Raw genomic sequence first — 21,604 nt, 5'->3', positions numbered from 1 at the left:
GCCTTCATTCCACTGTACACATAAAAGCCTACCTCGTAAATATGCACAATACTTTTCATTTGCAGTCGTGGCCAGTAGAGGGAGCTAGTCGATATAGCGCGTTTTGGCAATCTTCATAAAGAGCGAACATATCCAATAATGTTTGTAGACTGATAAATGTGATACGGTAAACTACTTAGGGAATCTTCCACTAGAGTTCGAATAAAGCAGGCGATGAAATGGGGTTCAGGTTATTCTTAAATTGGTTTAAAAGTAAAAGCTGGCAGTTGCCAATGTGTTCCTTTCATCTAGTTTTTATTTCGTTTTCTATTAACAGAACGTTAACCATTTACATTCGAGACAATAATTAAACTTTAGTTAGGTCTAGCAAAACATAACATCTATACGAAACCGCCTGTAAGGTTCTACAAAAAGAGGTCTGGTGCAAATAAAACACATTTATTAAAATATAGGCTATGGATCTAAAATGAGTCTGTTACTAATGTTATTCGGATAGCTTGTCTATTTACCATTACCATTTATTTGTATGAATATTTTATGTTATGTTCAGTTCTTTTGCAGTTACTACTAAAGTTGTGGGCCATCATCACGCACTGATTCGTTTTCAAAGGCAGGTTGTAGGGAAGATATTATTTATTATATATATATATATATATATATATATATATATATATATATATATATATATATATATATATATATATATATATATATATAAGATATATTATTCTGGAACTCAACGAACTCAAACCAACTGCCAAAGTGTTCCACATAGCGTCGAGCATTACCATGGTTACTCAGCCCGGGCGTCAACATCGTGTCTTTTCATTGGTTTGTTTTGGCTGACTCTTAAATACGAGGCCACCTGATTTGATGTCGCCTTTGTTGTGCTGTTGTCAAACTCAAACTTGACAGAAGCTGCGACCTTGAGGGGCGCCGGTGATGGCGCAGCCGCTCACGGTTTGAGGGATAAAGACGGTCGTGGTGAGAGATCTGCGCACTTTAACGTCTCGATGTGCACTAACGTTACGCGACGAACACTAATGACCTGTCCGTGAATGTCTTGTGAGGTTTTGCCGTAGGAAATTATGCTATTTTCAGTATTTGTATTTCATTTTACGTTAGGAAAGTAGGTAAAATATCAACGTGCTAAAACTCATTCAAGTGAGTTGTGGGCTAACGTGAAAAGTGAAAAGCATTGACATTTATGGCGCTTTACCTGCAGGGATGAGGGGGACACAGACGTTTTCAAAATGCCTCCCCCAGACAGACAAACAAGAAGACATGACACACCTGTTAAGAAAGCCAAGGAAAAGTAAGCATTTGGGTTAGTCTTTAGCATTACTCGTTGTGAAAAAAACCTGTTTCTCTCAGATGTGCTAAAGTTTTCTGTGTTCATTTTCAGAGAGCTACTCGACCTCAGGAGACTTCTTTCAATCGTCTCGGCCCCTGCTAAACAGCAGGTAACAGCCATGGTCAGTAACCTTGCACCACTGAACGCATGCAGCAGCAGTCGCAGAGCATATGTGCTTACTCACTTTCATATGGGTCAAACCCCAGAGGTCCCGTCATGGAAATGAAAAGAAAAATATGAAATACTCATACACCGAGGCACGAGAGCTGGACAATTTCAGGTGCTGGCTAATTGTGTTTTACCAATATTTCAGTGCCTGGTGTTTCCTTATTATTTTGTATACACTATATAAACTTTTATACAAACGATATATGCAGCTATTTTAACGTGTGCTTCTTCACACTAGTGTAAAATATAGAGATAAGAAGCATTTCTGTGGCGACCCTCATCATGGTCTCTTCCTGGATATCTTTGCTGCCTTGATCAAAAACAGACTCAGCTCCAGGTTTGTGACAGTCTGCTCACAGTACACAGAACGGTGTATTTGCTGTTTGTCAGTGAGTACTATTTATCTATTAATTATTTTGTTACCTTTTACAATAAACACTGCTCATGTTGTAGAGAGTGGATGGAACGTTCTCCATCAGAAAGCATCCTGAGAGTTCTCATCTGTTTGAGACTGTTAATAAGAGACCCGCCTTACCAGGTAAACATATTTCCCATGGTGCTTCATATAAAATGGCCAACTATTAAAATACTGCAAATATATAACTTTTTTTATTTGTTTTAATTTTTCAGAAAGTCTTCTATGAGCTCAATGGATTAAGTCATCTCTTAAAGGTAAATTATAAACGATAACATGACTGTGCCATAACGTAGTCAATGATTACATTTAAAAGTGTTTACATTTTTGTAAATGTAATGCATGTACTTTTGACATCACTTGGAGATCTTGTTATACCAATGTCAGAGACTCATTTATCATTTGTTTTGTTGGTGTTATTGTTGTTGATTTGATTTTTGTTTTTTTTTGGGGGTGGGGGGGTGTTTCTTTGTTAGTACATGGAGTTAGTCACCAGTGGCTATCTGGAGTATGGAGACCAATCAATGGAACGAGATCAGCTGGTCACTATGACTTGTGAGACATATATGAAGCTTCAGTTAGATATTACAAAGTGAAATGCTTAATGCTTCAACTTCCACTTCCTTCTTCCTTGCAGATATGTGTCAAAAACTTTCCACAACAGAAGAACAAAGAAAGTGGGTGATTGAATGTGATGCTCATAAGGTCTTATTCATTATAATATTCTTCATTGTATAACATTAATAATCATAATCATTGTCATTACATGAGAATTTGAAAATCTCTCTGCAGTTTTCATGATCTGTCCTGTTTACAGACTCTGGTGAGGCTTCTTTCTGCGCAGGACAACGATGTGCTATTAGGTGCTCTTCTGGCCCTCACCACGCTAGCAGACAGGTGTGCTTTTGAATATGATTGATGCAAAGTGCATAATAATATTATTAGATTATGGGTCATTGATGGGTTTATATTTCATAGCCTGGAGGCCAAGGAGAAGATTGGAGAGCTGTCTGTTGTGGAAAATCTTCTTGTCATTTTGCAAGAATATGAAATGTTATCAAAAAGGTAAAAGGTTAATTCCTCCAAAGTTACTACACATTCTACACAAACATCATCTAATCGTATGTGTGTGTATGTGCATTTCTGTGCCTGTGTGTGTGTGTGTGTGTGTGTGGGCGCGCGTGTGTGTGGGCGCGCGTGTGTGTGTGGGCGCGCGGGTGTGTGAGCACGTGCATGTGCGCCCCCCTCAGGCTGAGCGCGGAGCTGCTGCGTCTGCTCTGTCCCGTCCCACGCGTGCGGGAGCAGGTGCGTCAGAGCGAGGGAGTTCCTGTGCTTCTGAGTACGCTCCACACGGATCACCTGAAGCTGCTGTGGAGCACCACGTGGACCCTTGTTCAGCTGTGCCAGGACCCGGAGAGCAGCGCAGACATCTGCGCCTGGGGCGGCGTCCAACAGCTGCTGCACATCCTGCAGGGGTCAGTGGAGCTCCACTCTTATATGGCAGCAGCGTGGTAATGGGGTTTTTGTCTATCAGGAACAGCTGTTTTGCACCCGAGTTGCCAGTAGAGGCACTGTGGACTGTGGAACATGCTATCCAAACAGACACACTAATGAATATTATCAATATTTTCCGGGTTGCCTAACTGAACTTGACTTCTTATGTTACAGATTATTGGGGTGTTCTGCAAGATGAATGGCATAAGGGTTTTGCTTTGTGTTTATACCTCGGCAGAGAGCGAACGTATGTGTGTGATCGCTCGTCCATAGAGACGCTGTCCAGCGCTAACGCCGCAGGACGCCTGCGTGTGCAGCACGTGTCCGAGGAGCTCAGTCCACACGAAGCGGAGGATAACACCACGGCTCTGCACGCCGGTGAGGGCCTGCCCGCAACACTCCCGCATGACCCCTCCCACTCCCTCTTAACCCCTCCCACTCCCCCTTAATCCCTCCCACTCCGCTTCAGTCTCACGCGCTAGCGGTGTTCCCTGGCCCTGCACACCCGGACCGCATCGTTATTTGCTTTGACTCCGCGTTGTTTGACCTCTGCCGTAAGTCTTTGGTGTTCCTCTGCACAGCGTGCTGCGCGGCCATAACGGAGCTGTCACTGGACGACACGGCGGCACATCACGTGGTGCAGGTAGCCCAAACCGCTATGCTCACAACCTCTACCTCTCCACCTGCCCCACCTGTCCTTGGCCTGCTTTCTCCCACTGCCTTCTGACCCCATCTTCCCTCGTCACAGGAGAACGGAGTGTTCATTATAGGCCGACTGATACTGCCTCACGGCTCAGCAACTGGAGAAAAGGCAGCATCACTACAGGTACGTCAGATATATTTAAATCATTAATCAAAATATATGTCGCCTGTTTGATACAGTTGCTTTGTGTAGATTGTATTTTCATACAATTGATTTTATATGTACTGTTTAAGTGTTACGCTTTCAGGGCCCTACGATTCCTTTTCAGTATAAAACGCAACAGGCATGTTTTTAAAAGGTAATATATATTGAGTATTATTAGGAATTAATTATTCATTTTAATCTTTAATATGCACTGAATTTGAGCCTTTGATTGGTTGGTGCAGACTCTTCCCACCCGAACTATTTGAGATGTTCATTGACATCGGACACTATGTGAGAGACATCACTGCTTATGAGCCACTGCGGGAAAAAGTCACGTTACTTCCGGTAAACACTAGTGTTCTTTACTGATACAATAGAGTTGCACTAGGAGCTGGGCTAGAACAGTGTGGACCATCCCCAAGAACTCTGCTCCGTTCTGCTCACACTGACGTAACATGCTGCGTGTTTACCCTTGAAATGCGTGTATATGCCTGCGGTACAAATCTCTCACTTTACCTGCAAATGACACACATTTATGCTTTATGAGACATATATTCTGGTCTGTAGAAGGAAGAACTGGATGGACTGAGGGAGAGAATTGAGTCAGTGAACCAGAACCGGACACCCCTTAAAGTTATCAATGGCTATTCCATTCTGGACCATCTGGGCAGTGGAGCTTTTGGTAGTGTTTTCAAGGTAATGTCAAAAAGGTCCACCTGTTAATAATGCCCCATTCTTTGGATATGTGAGAAATACACTCCCCAAGCTGAAACAATCATGTCTTCAGAGTAGATATGGCATTACACTCATAATGGTCCTCATTCTAGTACAGAATAACCATAATTAAGTTGTAAAGGTTTGGGGGAATCTGATGAGATTCCTGTATCACTAGTTTCTGGGTTTCTGTTGCAAGGTGCGTAAACAGGGTGCACAGAACCTCCTAGCACTGAAGGAAGTCAACCTCCACAACCCTGCTTTTGGGCATGACAAGAAGTCCAGAGACAGCAATGTTGAGAAGATTGTGTCAGAGCTTACCATAATCAAAGAACAGGTAACAAATTACATATGTGAAATACCAAAAGCAAGAAAAAATGCTTTAATATCTAGAACATTTCTGAATATTACTGACATTATTGTGCTTTATTGTGTCTTTCCTTTGAGATGGTACACCCAAATATTGTCAAATACTTAAGGACATTTATAGAAGGTAAGTATCCCTCATCATTTTTTTGGATTTATTTTGGTTAAGCAATCTTACGTATGCACAGAGGTGGACATTCCAGGTTCAGAAAGTAAAAGTTCTCACCAAGATTTTGCTCAGGCTTCTTGGATTGTGTTGATTCCACTAATTTTACCTGGCTTGCACTAAATAGAAAATCCAGCAAGCTAGAGTAAAATCCTGGGAAGGAGTTTTACTTTCTGGACCTGGAATGTTCACCTCTGCGTATACACGTTTCTTGGTTCAACTGCAATGCCTCTATTCATCAGGTGAGCGGCTATATATTGTAATGGAGCTTGTGGAAGGGGCTCCACTCGCCGACTACATCAGCTCTCTCAAAGAGAAACAGCACACGTTCACCGAAGAGAGAGTGTGGAACATTTTTATCCAGGTTAAACTGCAAATAATTCTTAAATTTCTGTTGTTTCCAAGGCTGAGGCTTGATTTGTATTGCTCTAAAATACTCCAGAGAAATTTGGCTTTGTAGATATAGATATAGAATTATGTCTACAAAGAGCTATATGAAACCTAAATGCTATTTAGTTTCTATGGAGCAAAATTTAAGTTCTTGTGACTTCTCTCTGTGTGTTCTGTTGTATATGGTGTGAAAGTGACTAACACACTACCCCATGTTAGATCTGCTACACATAAATCTAGAGAGAAATCTTGTCTTCTGAGATTTACATGCAGGCAAGGAAACAAACAAACATAGCTCCCCAGGGTCTGCTACTACTACAGACCTTGGAGAATTCAAGAAATTTCTCAGTGTTGTCTTGTGATTTCCTGAGAATGCATGCAACTAAAAAAGAAAAAGCATTATATCATCATGCAATGTATTATGTAGAAACATATGTAAAATATGTAGAAACATATTTAAAGATCAGACAGTTTGGCAGTGATAAATATGCTGTAGGAATTTTATATCCATATAAATCTTATCAGAATGATTGAAAGCACACACAAAAATACTTTCATTTTGCTTCACAGAAACTGAATGTCTCTGTGGCCATTATTTTCTATGCAAATTTGCTGAGCTTTTTTGAGAGATGATCAGATGTCATCATTCTAAGTGGAATAATAAATATGTATTATTGTCTCAGTTATGTAAAGTAACACGCAAGGCCGATTGTACTGAAATAAATCTAACACTGCTACACGCTGCTATAACAGAAGCTATGAGTACATTTGCACTGTGTGGTTGAATGACGGGGCCTTACACTTCCTGCCACGCCCACAGATGTGTCTCGCATTAAGGTACTTACACAAGGAGAAGAGGATTGTCCACAGAGACCTCACTCCCAGCAACATCATGCTTGGGGAGAGAGACAAAGTCACTATCAGTCAGTGAAACATAAACGTCTTCCCCAATATTTGCTCTGACTTCATTAGCGTAACATAATACACACACACACACACACACACACACACACTAAAATGCCACCATTTTGTTCTGCAGCTGACTTTGGTCTGGCAAAGCAAAAGGAAGAAAGTAGCAAGCTCATGTCTGTTGTGGGCACCATTCTCTACTCCTGGTTAGTGTGGTCATTACACACATGCGTGGCAATGGACATTTTAGCACTGTGCAAATTCAGTTGTGCTATGTAATCCCCACAAGTCTGTGTTTTTGGTGACCTATGTGAGTACGGTCAGAGTGAAATGTAAGTGAGTATGTGTTTCTGTTAGTCCAGAGATCGTGAAGAGTGAGCCTTATGGGGAGAAGGCGGACGTGTGGGCCATGGGTTGTGTCTTCTACGAGATGGTCACTCTCAGACCTCCGTTCTACAGTGCCAACATGCTCTCCCTTGCTACCAAGGTGACTTACAGCAGCTCTCTAGATTGTTAGCAGATCCGTTTGCATCTACAAACCAGATACTGTGGGCAATCCACATCCATCGCCGACCACCACCAAAAATCAGTAAAAAACACACTGAAACTCACCAAACTCCTATGATATCATTTTAATATAACCTTACTGTTGTTTTGGAATTTGGTGGTGGGGTAACTGACTGGTTTCCAGCAATAACAGCCAGAATCGTTGGGCTAGTGGAACCATCCCAGTACTAATGTCTCACCACCTGGTTATTATGCTTCAGTTTATTCTGAAAAAATAAGCAACAAAGATGAAAATGTGTTATTAGGTCACTGTTCAACTGCTGTCCTGTACAGGTGGATCTAACCAGTTTGTCATAACCTTGCCTTTGGGGTGATGGTGGTGATTTAGATAGTGGAGGCGGCATTTGAGCCAGTGGAGAACAACAATTTTTCAGAAAGAGTTACAGACATGGTTAAATGGTGAGATCCCTACAAATTCAAATAAAAGTCTTCACTATTTATTAAACTTTAATAATTGTTGTTTTTTAATTAGGGTTGTTTAATAAGTATTTGATTGAACTGTTTAGATCAATCACCTATTCTGTGATTCTTTCTTTAATGTACATGTTTCTCCACATGTAAAGCTTGCATGTCCCCTGTTATGGTTCACTGGCCAGGTGCCTGACCCCGAGTGCTGACCTGCGACCTGACATTGTACAGGTCAGCTCCAGGATCTGTGATCTGATGATGCTCTTCCTGGATGGCCTGAGTGCCTCTTATAACACTCTTGAGAAGAGGGCGGAGCGAGAGTGGAGGCGTGCGCAGACGTACTGGCTGGAAAACAACCGCATGAAGCTCACACATCACACTTTGGCCACGCCTCCGGTAACGAGACAGACCCGCCCTCCGATGAATCCTCCTTACACAGCAGTAATGAACACCTGCAATGTTTAAGCCTAGCTGAACACTAATGAAACACTGTATGAATTAATTCAGTGGAGCATATGTGAACACAGCATTGTGGAGGCTGTGTTCATGCTGTGCAAAATACACATTTCATTTTGAAGGACTATTCAGATAAAGCAGTTTTTGCAGACCTCTGGTGAATGAAATGACATCTGCTTTGCTAGTACAGTGTCTGCTTTATTTTCATCTTTGTGTGAAAACACTTTCCTCTAGTGTGAAATAATGATTGGAACCTGTCTGCTGTACACCAGAACTGAACCTGCTCATTATTTTCAGAGATGATAATTCCATCACTTATTCTCCATGTCTCTCAGGGTTCGACGTTTAAAGATCGTTCCCTTGTTATTCAAGATACCCACTGGTCAGTGAGAAGTGACCTACATTACTCTGGAGAGAACCTCACTCAAGGTCAGAAAACCGCAGCTGTAAACCTTCCAAACATCAGAGCATACCTTTGAACTTAACCTTTAAATAATTTGAACTTAATTTGAACTTGAGAGGTTTTATTGCCCAACAGGCAATTTAAAAAATACCAGTATATTTTTATGTGCACATGATGATCCAGAAATATAACCATGGTATTTTCGACCAGATATTGAATCAAGTCATATCACAATAGCAGCTGGGTCTACTATGAATACAGGCCAAACACAGGCAAATGTACTCCAAAGTCAAAGTAAGTCTTCTACCAAACAGGAATATACATACTGGAAAGTTTTATCTCTGACATCTGATATTAAGATCTTTCTTCTCTGAAAGGTTCAGACTCAGTAAAGTCCCTTGACAGCTATTCAGTATTTGAGGAAGAAACCCAAACTGGGTAAGCAAATGTGAATGTTTTTCCACAGTTGAGCAGATATATATATATATATATATATATATATATATATATATATATATATATATATATATATATATATATATATATATATATATATATATATATATATATGTATGTATGTATGTATGTATGTATGTATGTATGTATATATGTATGTAAGATCAATCGATCTTATTATATAATCGATCATACTAAATGATTGTTTATGAGGCACTGGTGCTGGATGCATGAAGGGTTTTAGCAAATTCAATCATGAGTTATTTATTACCACTTCTCTCATGTTTTAGTGGAGGGCTTGATTTTGTGCAGTCCAAGGCGCAACCAGGTAACAGTGCTTGTTTTCATTTCTGATTGGGTGCAGAAGCAATCGTCAACCAGCACACGGTTGTAAAGCTTGCATGAAACTCCCTGATTAGTTATGTGGATGATGATTTCCAACTGCACTTCAACAAGTTCTACATTCTGGACAATTTGTACACCGCAGTACGTTTCTGTAATGTCTTATAATTGTCTTATGACCACCCTGTTTCCTGCATGGCTCACAGCACCTGCAGGAATCTGCGTATCCCACAGAAAGGTTCGGCAAATCGACGATCCTAACATTAGGCTACTTGGACTACTTCATAAGATTATATTCATTACTCAGGTGAAATTGTGCAACATTTATGGCATCGATTCTGTTGTGACCTCGTGCGAAGCCATTTTGGTGATCTGAACTGTACTTCGTTATGTTGCAAGCAGCTTCCACCAGGACCTGAAAACACTTTCCAGCGGCGTGCAGTAGAACGTTTCAAGAAAACACTCTTCCAATGTGGCAGCAGTCCGTCTGTCCTGAAAATCGAGCTAAATAAGGTAAACAAATATTGACACTTTTTCTTTCACTGCATTCCCTATCCCAAAGTGTAAAATATTGAGTGAAATGGATCATTTACTGTGCACTGTGCAAGTAACCTGGCCATAACTACTTTTTGCCCAGTGTTAGCCACGTTAGTTCTAAGTGCATTTTTTGCTTTCTGACCTAAACAGGTCCTTCAGGGAAGTCAAGAGATGGTGGACTTGATATCAGGCAGCAGGCGGCGGTGGTCCATGGTCCGGTCTTTTAGCAGACACCCACACAGAGCTGAGACACCCGGTAGCTCTGCATGGTGACCATGTGTACTGGTCTTGTGCTGGTAGTAAAAGAATAAAAAGAGTAAAAATGTCTTTTTTTTTAAACAGGGGAGAAGGGTTACTCGAGCCTCCAGGAGGGGATCACATACGAGCAGCTACAGGTCAGTTTGTAAAAGAATCCCACACATATCCTGTATCAACTCCGCTCACGCCATCTTGGACTTTTGTGTTTTTGCTACTTCTCAGACTATGATCGAGGACATACTGGACCAATGTGGTTGTTACAATGCACCTGTGGTCAGGTATTGTTTGGAAAATATGTTTTAAAAAGTTTGCCTGTGTGTGTGTGTGTGTGTGTGTGTGTGTGTGTGTGTGTGTGTGTGTGTGTGTGTTAACATGTTTTCTCATTCTCTCTCAATGGCAGGGGTGAGTTAGAGGGGAGGGCTGGAAACAGCAGACCTGCAAGTCCATGACATCATGTGCTTTGAACTGCAACATTGAATACATGCAAGCACAAAGAAACCCGAGAACCGTGTCTCTCCCCTTAGTGGAGAAATCCCCCAAAATACCTGTTAACCTAGTGCTTCCAAAAATGTTGTTTATAAGCTAAATTTCTTGACCCAGGTTCTGTAGAATACATGCTGTATACCTTGTTCATGGCGATGAGGAAAATATATTTGGCATGCAGTTAAATTCTACGCTTCCTATGCTTGTTGCATTAATGAATCTTGAACTATACATGTTAACAGCAGACAGCTAGCTGGGAAATGGACCACATCTCTGTTGTGTGTGTGTGTGTGTGTGTAGACACTGACCCCTGCATAGATCTTGAGGTTGTGGTTTGCTATGGTTTCAGTTTCCTAAGCATCGGTCCTGCTTAGGGGACCTCCGATGCTTTTTCTTCAAGCCCTGTCAGAAGTATGTCTCATCTTCAAGGGACTTGCACGCAGTCTCAAGCTGACTGAGGCACTTTCAGTCATGCTCTCAACTGCAGTTGTGAATAAACAAACTGAACAGCTATAATAGGACAATAGCCAGGAGGTCTATTCCCGGTAATGGACACACGTTTGAGAATAAATAGATTTAAAAAAAATGTTATGTTCCAGCCATAAAGAAAATAAGTAGATGGTTTAAAAAATAGATTTTTTAAATAGATATTTATTGATATACTATATATAGATATCTGAAATAGATACACAACAGACCAAATATGGACATGTAAAGACCATTCCATCACTTGTTTCCTATGGTTTACATACTGAAGGTTGTCCACACTGTTGAGCTTTCTTATGCATAGAGTGATAAAGGAGAGAGGAGACGAGACCAGCAGCTACAGGGCTACGGCACCGCGGCCGTCTGCCTCCATTTGGACCAAATGAAACATCATTAAAAAAAGTACAAAAAAAACCGTGTCCGTCTGTCTGTCGTGATGACAAACGGTGTAAGGCCATCCGTATGAGTCCTTGTGAGCTTCTAAAGGAGTCCATAAACAGTTTCTCTTTGTGTTGTGCATAATAGGAGTTCATGTCCAGTCCAGAACCATCTTCCCCTGGGGGTTTCATAAAGGAAGACGGACAACACCGCGTGAACATGGCAACATTCGGGCCGCCAGCCCGTTCAGTCCGTTTGAGTGCGTGTTGTACTGCTGTGAGGGTTATGCATAGACGTTCAGATATCGAACACTGCGAGATGTGCTTGTGGCCTCTGATCTGTTCCGCGTCACCATGTGCAAAAGCATCACACGTGAGGTACAAAGTGAACGTGACGCTCACGTGCATCCTGGCTAACTGCTGTCACACACACAGGTCAAACAAAAATAAACTAGACACAAAACGCATGACAACTGGAGGTGTGGTATAAAAAAAAAAAAAAAGGCACACAAACTATTCTGGACAAGATATCACATCAAGCTACGTGTAACCATGCATTAGCACCTATTGCACATGTATCAAAACCTTTGATACTATTCAGTCTATGTCTCTGGTTGCAAAGAGCAGTGCATTAAAAGCAAACAGAACAGTCTTGGCTGGGCATACCAAATATGGTCGTGACTCCAGACACCTGGTAAGCAGTGGTGCTGCGTCTAAATTAAAATGAGTCTCTGTGGCATTCAGTATGTTTGCAACAGTGACACACATTCACATCAATGAAACGGCAAACTCCAAAAAACAATGTGTGCAATATGAGAGAATATATATATATATATATATATATACACACACTTAAGATACAACATCTTCCAATAGTCTCTTCCTAAAGCTTTTGATATAGTAATAATATTATTTATAATAATAATAAGATCCCTTGTGTTAAATACATTCAGGACTGAAATATACAACCCGGATTGGTCAGAGGCAGAGTGGAAGTTGGTCCTGGTTTAAGGGTGGACCTTGAAGGCCAGGAGTTCTTCAGAGTGCATGTTGTTGAGGGATCGCAGTTCTGGGAGCCGCAGCAGTAGTTTGGTGAAGACGGCCACCTCATTGGAGTGGTTCTTCACCACCAGATCCCTCAGTGCCCGTATCAGGTTCTCCTGCAGAGCCTCCACCGAGCCAAGGTCCTCGATGCCAGTGCGGTCTGGAAGACAACACAAGAAGGGAGTTGAGATGTAGACCAGGCCAACAACGGCTCCATTTTCTCACGGTACTGCTCAGTAGGCTACTTGGGGTCTCTATCAAACGCTGCATTCATTTAAAGGCCTTTTAGACTTTTAAACCCCAAATCTTGTATCAATACACAATGTACAGAATATAAACGTAATTTAACCTTAGCTCATTACAGATACGATGTAGTCCATTAACGCTAAACCCTTTAGATCGGCAGACAACTTAAAAATACGTAAACGGTGCACTGCATTCTGGGCGGCGAGGCGGGCGGAGGACGCACCGGCAGACACGAGCACAACGGCGGCGAACAGGCTGGTCTCCTCCGGGCTGAGCTGCAGGGCAATCAGCTTCTCGCTGAAGTCAAACATGGAGGCGAGCAGCTCGCCAGCGCCCATGGAGCGTAGGGTCTCCACGCTGTAGCGCGCGCCGCTCAGGAAGGTGACCGTGCGCTCCTTCACGTCGAAGAGCGAGGCAAAACGGACCATCAGCACCTGCGCGGGACAGCCAATCAGGACAGGAGTTACCTCAGGTCTGGAGATGTGCTGGTCTTAAGAGAGTAACTACAGAATAAACAAGCTCAATATTTTGTGGAAGGGACAGAGGACAAGGGAACTGCTCAGATAACATGCTACCGCAGTATTTAGACTTTACTTTTTTAACCTTTCTCAAAATTTCTTCAAGAAATACTCCTACTTTGATTAAAATAACCGTGATTGATTTAACATCACCTTACTCTAAATATATCCAAACCCCTTAAATCTTTACAACCTTTAAAAGGTCACATTTCTTATGTCTAAAAAAGAAGTGACATGTCCTCCAATTGAAGACCTGTGACCTCTACCCTCGTGCATGTTGAGCTATGGCAGCAGCTGGAGCCGTGGTCCGTACCTCAAACGTCCCTGCTTTGAGCAAGCTGACTTGGTCGTGCTGGGAGAGCTCGCGAAAGCCAGGAATCTGCCTAGCGAACTCTACGACCTCCCTCACGGCAGGGGTGAAGCTCATGGAGAACTCCTCCCAGATCGTGTGGCTGGGCTTGGCAGGGTCTACTATGGGGGTGGTGTTCATAGGACACACCTGAAAACAGTCACAATCACAGTTAGAATGACACAAATCAGGACAAAAAGACTTTTAACATCAACGTCTGTCCATAAAATGTATTATTACCTTGTTTAATTTTGTTAAAATATATATTTTCAGGTAATCATGCCAAATATATATATATTTGAGATCATCAAATATACTATTTCTTTTTATATGGAGCTCCACTTACCAGATGTCCACGATTCCCTCCTCTTCCAGCAAGTTCGTTCATATTATGTCTACTGTAGTGGCAGTAGCCGGTGTTATCCATCTGACCACCACTAGGGGCGCAGCTGCGCTGCTGTGCAGCATGGTACCCAGCGGTGACGGTCTGTGTGCAGCCATCGCTCAGTCTCTCCGTCAGGCATGGCGAGAGGGCGCCCCCCGCTGGCGAGCCTGCAGACTGGCCGTGGGCAAACAGCTCAGAGCGAGACGCGGGGCCCGGCGCGTCCTCCTCGCCGCTGTCCGACGAACAGGAAGAGGCTGAGCTCATGGAGGTGTCCATAGGGACTGCCGGCTCAGAGTCCTGGGGGAACTCTGGGGAGCACGGGGGTGAGGAAGAGGAGGAGGAGGAGGAGGAAGAGGGCGAGGTAGAGGAGCTGGAGTCGTGGAGTATGTTGTGCAGCTGGGCAGTGTTCATCATGTTGTTCATGGCGTTCTGCATCTCCAGCAGCATGCGCTGCTTCTCCCTCTTGGGGATGCGGCCGAACCGCACGGCTGTGGAAGGAAAATGGCCGCACGTGAAAATCCGTGGAAACAGGTGCTCCTGCATCTACAGGCTTCTGGTCAGACAGGTTTAATGACGTCTGCTTTCAGACGGAATGCCAGCAAGACTACAACTTTCAACTTCGTAACATTCCCAAGCACGGCCAAACCCAACCCTCCTTTGTGGCTTTTTTTTTTTGTGAAAACCTACATACACCCCCCTTGAGTAACCAGGCCACCTCCCAACAAAACACACCCCAGGACTGTGAGCGTAACATCTGTTACAGCACGGCTGATGCAATCATGTGTGTCTGTGTGTGTGTGTATGTGTGTGTGTATGCATTTGTGTGTGTGCCTGTGTGTGTATGCATGTGTGTGTGTGTGTGTGTGTGTATGTGTGTGTGTGCCTGTGTGTGTATGCATGTGTGTGTGTGTGTGTATGTGTGTGTGTGTGTGTGTGTGTGTGTGTATATATGTGTGTGTGTGTGTGTATATGTGTGTGTGTGTATATGTGTGTGTGTGTGTGTGTATATGTGTGTGTGTGTGTGTGTGTATATGTGTGTGTGTGTGTATATGTGTGTGTGTGTGTGTGTATATGTGTGTGTGTGTGTGTATGTGTGTGTATGTGTGTGTGTGTGTGTATGTGTGTGTGTGTGTGTGTATGTGTGTGTGTGTGTGTGTGTGTGTGTGTGTGTGTGTGTGTGTGTGTGTGTGTGTATGTGTGTGTGTGTGTGTGTCTCTCTCTCTCTCTCTCACCATCGCGTGACATCCCCACTGATAAACACTTCTTGAAGCGGCACTGCTGGCAGCGGTTGCGGTTTATCCTCACGATGGTGCAGTTCTCCGACTTCATGCACTTCTTGTACTGGATGTTCTGCTGAATGCTCCTCCGGAAAAAACCCTGGGGAAGAGCGGCCCACAAATCAAACACCTAACAGTGCACTACGGCACATCACTATCACTACACACTACTGCACATCACTATCACTACACACTACGGCACATCACTATCACTACACACTACTGCACTACGGCACATCACTATCACTACACACTACTGCACTACGGCACATCACTATCACTACACACTACTGCACTACGGCACTATCACTACACACTACTGCACATCTACAGCAGTGACACCATCCACTGGCTCTCAACCCAAAAATGCTGTATGCATTTAAATGTAATTGCAGGTCATGTTTGATGAGGACCGATTCCGTTTCAGCTCATTTTTAACATACCAAAATGCAGCAAATTAGAAGACTACAACAGACAAAGGACCACAGAGTGGTTTCAGGCTTCCAGCACACGAGAACCACGCCTGGTTCAACTAATTAAAGCTCTCCGTCCCTTGTTAGATGAAATTAGAAGCGTTTCACAAACGCGTGGACCAGGGCTGGCGAGTCCCGTCGGCGTTGAGGCTGTCTTACCTTACATCCCTCACAGGCGTGGACCCCATAGTGGAAGCCTGAGGCTACATCACCACAGACTTTACACAGCAGCACCATCCCACTGAGCTCTGGAAGAAACAACAACAACAGGCGACCCGATGAGCACCTGCAGTAACGGAGTAACATGGGAAGCGTAACGTGGGAAGCGTAAATCAGAGGACGGGTCTTACTCGTGATGCCACACTTGGCAGAGGACAGGGTAGCCTTCTCTGATGTAGGCATGCGGGAGTGGGGTTGTTTTGGCACACAGAGGGGCGAAGCAGCAGGTGGCTCCACCTTGCAGCTCTGTGTGGTGGAAGGGGGCGGGGATGTGCACAGCGAGTGGCTGCTCGAGGTGTCACTCAAACAGGACTCCGGGCTAGAGGCGGGGCCCGAAGAGCAGATGTAGGCTATCACACCAGCTGAAAAAAAGAGGAAGACAGAGTCAAAACTTTAATGGAGAGAGAAAAGCTCACAAGGCTTAAATTTCAGTACATATTCAGTGTCAACGCTATTCATAAATCAGTAACAATATCCTGGTATTGCAGTTTTGCAACACAGACGGTGAAGGTGTGTTGTACTAGCACTCGGCAGAAGAGCTTTTACTGTCATTAACACGGCTTGTTTTGTTTTAATACTGCTCATTCACAAATTGGATAACACTTACATAATCTCATTTCAAAAGATAGTCTCGTCACAAACGAGGAAACGGCCCCGGCGGCTACGGATAAGCTACCAAGAGCAGCTCGTTCAGAGTTGCGCCTCAAGGAATCGTTTCAATAGTACCAGCATTTTCATTCTCTGCTTTCATTGTTAATTAACGTTGTACAAAAAAAGCATATATTTGCCTGTCCCACTTAAAAAAAACCATGGGTTACAGAGCGCAACAGGTGATATCACAGTGGGATTTGGACGGAATAAACACGCTCAGGAACGTCGCTGCTGCAGACTATAGACTAAAAGGTATTTCCAATAATTAATTCCTATGCATTCAACAATCCAATGCATAGTATAACAGAGTGGCCTAATCATTGTCAAAATGGGAATGAAACATAAATTAGGTGTGCAGTCAGCTACAACGTTTAACGACGAGCGAAAGCCGATCCGTCTGTCTTCAAACGAACGAAAAGGTTACCCAGCCCACACGTGGATACGTCGCGTATTCTGCACGGGGAAATAATCTGGGTCACCACAACCGTCTCGCGCTGCCTCACGTGGTACTGCAGTCAATCTCCGCGCCAGGGCGCCGTGCACGATTATGCAATGAGCGCGTGGCTCCTCCTCTCAGCCAATCGGAAGCCAGAGCGTAGCGACTCGCGTACACAGAGGCACGTGGCTAGGCTGCCCGTGCCATGTGAGTTTCAGGAACAGGAGCTGAAAGTACACAGTGGCCGCAGCGACACAAACACTCCCTCCTACACGCAGCACGGCGCCGCCAGCCGTGGCTCTGCTACGCGTGGAACTAAATAAATAAATAAATAAATAAATAATTATATATATATATATATATATATATATATATATATATATATATATATATATATATATATATATATATATATCTTAAAATCGAGCAACTAAAGTATGACCGAAACGAATACAAAATCTTAACGATGATTCCGATCGCTAAAGGTCATTCATTGGTTTATCCCTACCTTCATTGAAATAAAAAACAAGCAAGGTTAACGTAACTAGGAAGCGTTAGCTACTATTAAAATAATCGAGGTCCTTACCTGGTTTAGTTGATCCCATGTCTTCTTTCCTTAAAATATCAGCACTCTAGCTATAATTTAGTAATCAAATGACACTTGGCCACCCCGTACAGGTTTCAGGATGCGAGAGAATGTCTATTAGTTCTCATCAACAAAGTCCTTCCACTTGAAGGCGTGAATGAAAGACACGACCATGCTATGCCCAAACGTCTGGATATCTCCTCGATCTTTACAACGTTTATAGTATAATCGCAAAACTACTAATGTCCTATGCGCAACGAAAGCAATATGCGTCTCTCAAACTGCCGATATGTCCTGGAAGACACTATGTGAGGGCGCACGGCGGAACTCCCTGATAGTGACTGTAGGGTACTGAATGTTCCGAGATGTACGCTGCCGTCGGCCACGCCCCCTGCCCCGGCGCGCGAGGCGCTTTAACCCAGTGACACACTTTCTGCAGACCGGGGCGGAGCAGAACACTGCAGCAAAACATCTGATGGATGTGGAATTATTATATGCCTGGGGTGTATGTTTCGGTTATTTAGATGGGAAAATGTTATACGATGCATATAAGAAATACACAGAGCAAAATACAGAAAGCAAACAAAACTAGGCTACAGGCAGATAATGTTTGGGCAGGCTTAATGATAAGATGTCTTCGTCTGGTTTGTATTTCAACCAAGTCACACGTCATCGTCGTCGCAAGGTTGAGTGTAGTGAGTCATTAGGCTATATGATATCTGTCCATTCGATAGCGTTGTCTATGTCGTTACAAAATCACTCAGTTATAGTCAGTGACAGGGATCACTGTTCGGGAATGACCTACGTAAGATGACCTTCAAAGTTGTACAGGCATTTGGCATTTTAAAGGGAAGCTTTTTAAAGTGAATTCACCGCTCATTTTATTGACACCTACTTTGCACGTACATTTCCACTGTGTTAGATTGCATTTATACAGTTGTATTTCGCAGGCGTACATTTACAGGTTGTAACCTGATCTGTTGCATTGCATAGTTCGTCATCGGCTTCTGTTCCATTCATCACTGTTCAACAGTGTTCAAGTATATAACATCAAGAATAAATCAATACAAATGTACAGTATATATTCAGTATACTCTCTATCTATCTATATTATTATGTATAGATATCTATCTATCTATATATCTACCTAGCAGTATATATATATATATATATATATATATATATATATATATATATATATATATATATATATATATATATATATGTGTGTGTGTGTGTGTGTGTGTGTGTGTGTGTGTGTGTGTGTGTGTGTGTGTGTGTGTGTGTGTGTATGTATATAAAATGAGAGAGAGAGAGAGAAAGGAGGGGGGGGTTGTAGCGAGGCACACAATAGTTTCAGAAAGACAGGATGTTGTGATCCAAACTGAATATCTAGGCACATGAGTAGGTGCAGCACTCACTACTTGAGCTGGGTGCAGGAAGGTGACATAAAACCAGGCAGAGCAACCTGCACAGCGGCTGGATTGACTACAGGAAACCAAACAGGAGTCTAAGAGCCTGTTTTGGAGGGCTGTGGAAGACGACCTTTGTACCTAGAGGCCAACTTCAGGCCAGCGGCATGAGTCACCATCCATTGTGGGATTTACCAAGGAAATACCCTGAATCTCTGAATAGAAAGAACAAGATCCAGACTATTATCACCTGTGCTATTATCACTTGTGCTCTATCGGTCATCAGATACCCCTCTGCAATAATGGTCAAAAGAAAGGGAACTACGTACAGTGCATAGAATATTTCATCCCTAATCCAGCACTGTGAAACTGTACTCTAACAGTAAGAAGGAGACCAAAGACTAGTGAGAATCAAAGCCACCAGTGACCCCCAAACTGGGAGAGTGAATCCAGCAGTCCAAACTGGGAGAGTGTATCCAGCAGTCCAGCAGGTCCCAGGAATGACAACCGGGAGAGTGCAGACCTGGGAAGAAGCTAAGATACTACAAAGGACACCAAGCTCACAGGCCTCTGAAGGAAAAAGACTATATATAGAATAAACGCAGCGCCTGGTTCACTAGCTCAGTGTGTGCTTGATTATGATGTTGCCAATTTATCAGGCTGCTGGGATCGGTCTGCTGGGTTGGTTCTGATCGGTCTGCTGGGTTGGTTCTGATCGGTCTGCTGGGTTGGTTCTGATCGGTCTGCTGGTAACAAAGTCATTGGGTTTTGTGAAAGCAGAAGACTTGTCTTCAATTTCTGAGTATCTTGTTGCCTAAATTACCTCATCGCTTTTTCAATGCAGTTTCTGAAGAATTAAATCTTTCTTCAAAAGAAACAACAGAATGTTCTATAATTCTATAATTCTTCTCACAAAGGTGCCAAGTCACTGTCAAAAATCCCTCCACAAACTGAACCACACAATTACACACATTAAACTCACAGTGGCATCAATCATAGACAACAAAAAGTGCACATTTGTGATCGGCTGTAAAATGTCTGTATTTAACTCAGAAGCACCTTTGGTGCTGTGGGTTACAGCCATCTGATGTGTGGCCTTGGCACAGGGTTGAGCAGCTCTCTACGACGTCAATGTGTATGTTCGAAACATTGTCTACTAGTACATATGACCTTATGACCAGAAGAGGCATATGGCTCTAGACTGCATTATGCGATTGAAAGCCTCCACTTTCGTCTAGTTGTAGGATCTATACGTGCACAAACGATGGAGCCATGATACTTCCTGCCCACTCCCTCATGGCACACTCAGGCTTCTGTGACCTTTGAGTTATATGCTTTTCTGTGGGCTTTATCAGCCCATGAATGCCAGTCATTTGGAGCAGGGATTTATAGTGCAGAACTTGTTTCATCCTTTCTTGGCACTTCAAAATATGATTTTTTGGTAAAATGCGTTGTATGTGTGAAATATAAACCATATCCAGACTACAAAATACAATGGTCACGGATATTTTTGCTTTTATTACTATTTATTCCCTCATTTATTAATGTATTACTTGCAATTGATCATAATTTGCTTCAGCAAAAAGAGAACTTTTTTTGAAAGCTTTGTATTAATAACACTAGTTTTTGGAATTAGTTCTAATTGCAATTGGCTGCTCTTTGATTGCAGAGATAGATCCTCGTAAAACATTAACTAGGTGCAACACAAGGGGTTAATTAGCTATGACAAAGACTATACCTGAGAACGAGACGCTTAATGCTATGATATTGGTTACAAAATAGCTCATGTGAAAACGAACGATCACTAGGGCCCTCTAGTGGTTACTAAAAGCAGTGCCGTATACACCTAAACTATTATGCGTGAACGTGCGTCAGACTAAATTTAACATTTTACCATCTCGCGTTGCTTCTGTTAGTGAAAATGTGAATGTAGTGTAACAGTCAGACCTAAATAAAGCTGGATCAGAGGGTCGTTCTAAAAAGGTATGAATTTAGCTTTAACATTTTCACCAAAGTCCGCCTGGCATGCGCTGATGGGGATAGGCGACATATCTTGCCTCAAATGGAGTGCAGTATATACAGGCCTAATTCAAAAGGTAGCCGATCATGGTGATGTTGAGAATAAGACCCTTTGCACACGGAGTCTGGTAGGTCCCCTCACAGTAAAAACATTTAAATAGGTATTGGCTATAATACCCTCTCTCTTTAGTATAGTATTCCTTATTAAGCTCACAGAAAGTGGGTCATGTGATGTTCTGATCTAATAGGAATGTCAAACATATGACATATAATAAATTGTAGAGCATTTCTAACAAATTGTAGAGGACATTAAATTATCCGTGTAGTTAGGTATAGAATTATGAATTCTTTTTTAAGGTGACAGAAATTGAGAAAATTAACATGGTTCATTCA

General features: G+C 42.8%; 2 protein-coding genes across 6 annotated transcripts; one reads left to right on the top strand and one right to left on the bottom strand.

The window, feature by feature from the left end:
* The first annotated feature begins 799 nt into the window (after positions 1-799).
* nek10 (NIMA-related kinase 10) lies at positions 800-11,945 on the top strand. Of its 5 annotated transcripts, none has more exons than XM_077012413.1 (36): positions 802-984; positions 1,226-1,315; positions 1,406-1,463; positions 1,561-1,634; positions 1,761-1,859; positions 1,976-2,060; positions 2,153-2,194; positions 2,414-2,492; positions 2,575-2,642; positions 2,755-2,834; positions 2,916-3,002; positions 3,188-3,412; positions 3,670-3,809; positions 4,013-4,074; positions 4,180-4,257; positions 4,368-4,432; positions 4,521-4,623; positions 4,846-4,974; positions 5,192-5,329; positions 5,440-5,485; positions 5,767-5,888; positions 6,735-6,837; positions 6,954-7,029; positions 7,181-7,310; positions 7,719-7,789; positions 7,987-8,194; positions 8,590-8,683; positions 8,868-8,951; positions 9,035-9,095; positions 9,404-9,441; positions 9,662-9,762; positions 9,858-9,968; positions 10,143-10,248; positions 10,335-10,387; positions 10,473-10,528; positions 10,651-11,945. In XM_077012413.1, the coding sequence occupies exons 2-36, from the start codon at positions 1,254-1,256 to the stop codon at positions 10,697-10,699; spliced, it is 3,183 nt and encodes a 1,060-aa protein (XP_076868528.1). In that variant the 5' UTR covers positions 802-984; positions 1,226-1,253; the 3' UTR covers positions 10,700-11,945. The 5 variants fall into 5 exon arrangements, with proteins under 5 accessions (XP_076868530.1, XP_076868528.1, XP_076868526.1 ...); XM_077012411.1 differs by having other exon boundaries at positions 1,406-1,475; XM_077012412.1 differs by having other exon boundaries at positions 802-1,065; positions 1,406-1,475.
* On the bottom strand, positions 11,367-18,136 carry nr1d2a (nuclear receptor subfamily 1, group D, member 2a). Its single transcript, XM_077012416.1, has 8 exons — positions 17,781-18,136; positions 16,239-16,469; positions 16,048-16,136; positions 15,371-15,515; positions 14,100-14,626; positions 13,718-13,903; positions 13,110-13,320; positions 11,367-12,800 (listed from the first exon to the last, which is right to left on the bottom strand). The coding sequence occupies exons 1-8, from the start codon at positions 17,797-17,799 to the stop codon at positions 12,604-12,606; spliced, it is 1,605 nt and encodes a 534-aa protein (XP_076868531.1). The 5' UTR covers positions 17,800-18,136; the 3' UTR covers positions 11,367-12,603.
* Positions 18,137-21,604: the final 3,468 nt, after the last annotated feature.

The sequence above is a fragment of the Brachyhypopomus gauderio genome, chromosome 7 (assembly GCF_052324685.1).
Source record: "Brachyhypopomus gauderio isolate BG-103 chromosome 7, BGAUD_0.2, whole genome shotgun sequence".
Lineage (NCBI taxonomy): Eukaryota > Metazoa > Chordata > Actinopteri > Gymnotiformes > Hypopomidae > Brachyhypopomus > Brachyhypopomus gauderio.
This window is presented reverse-complemented; position numbering and strand designations above follow the sequence as displayed.

Excerpts from the sequence above, each read along its gene's own strand:
- nek10 (XM_077012411.1), top strand. The coding sequence starts at position 1,254 with ATGCCTCCCCCAGACAGACAAACAAGAAGACATGACACACCTGTTAAG. Across the intron at positions 1,635-1,760 it reads CGAGAGCTGGACAATTTCAG|TGTAAAATATAGAGATAAGA; the intron begins GTGCTGGCTAAT and ends TCTTCACACTAG. Across the intron at positions 4,975-5,191 it reads CTTTTGGTAGTGTTTTCAAG|GTGCGTAAACAGGGTGCACA; the intron begins GTAATGTCAAAA and ends TTCTGTTGCAAG.
- nr1d2a (XM_077012416.1), bottom strand. Across the intron at positions 16,137-16,238 it reads TGCCAAGTGTGGCATCACGA|AGCTCAGTGGGATGGTGCTG; the intron begins GTAAGACCCGTC and ends TGTTTCTTCCAG. Across the intron at positions 14,627-15,370 it reads AGTGGGGATGTCACGCGATG|CCGTGCGGTTCGGCCGCATC; the intron begins GTGAGAGAGAGA and ends TTCCTTCCACAG.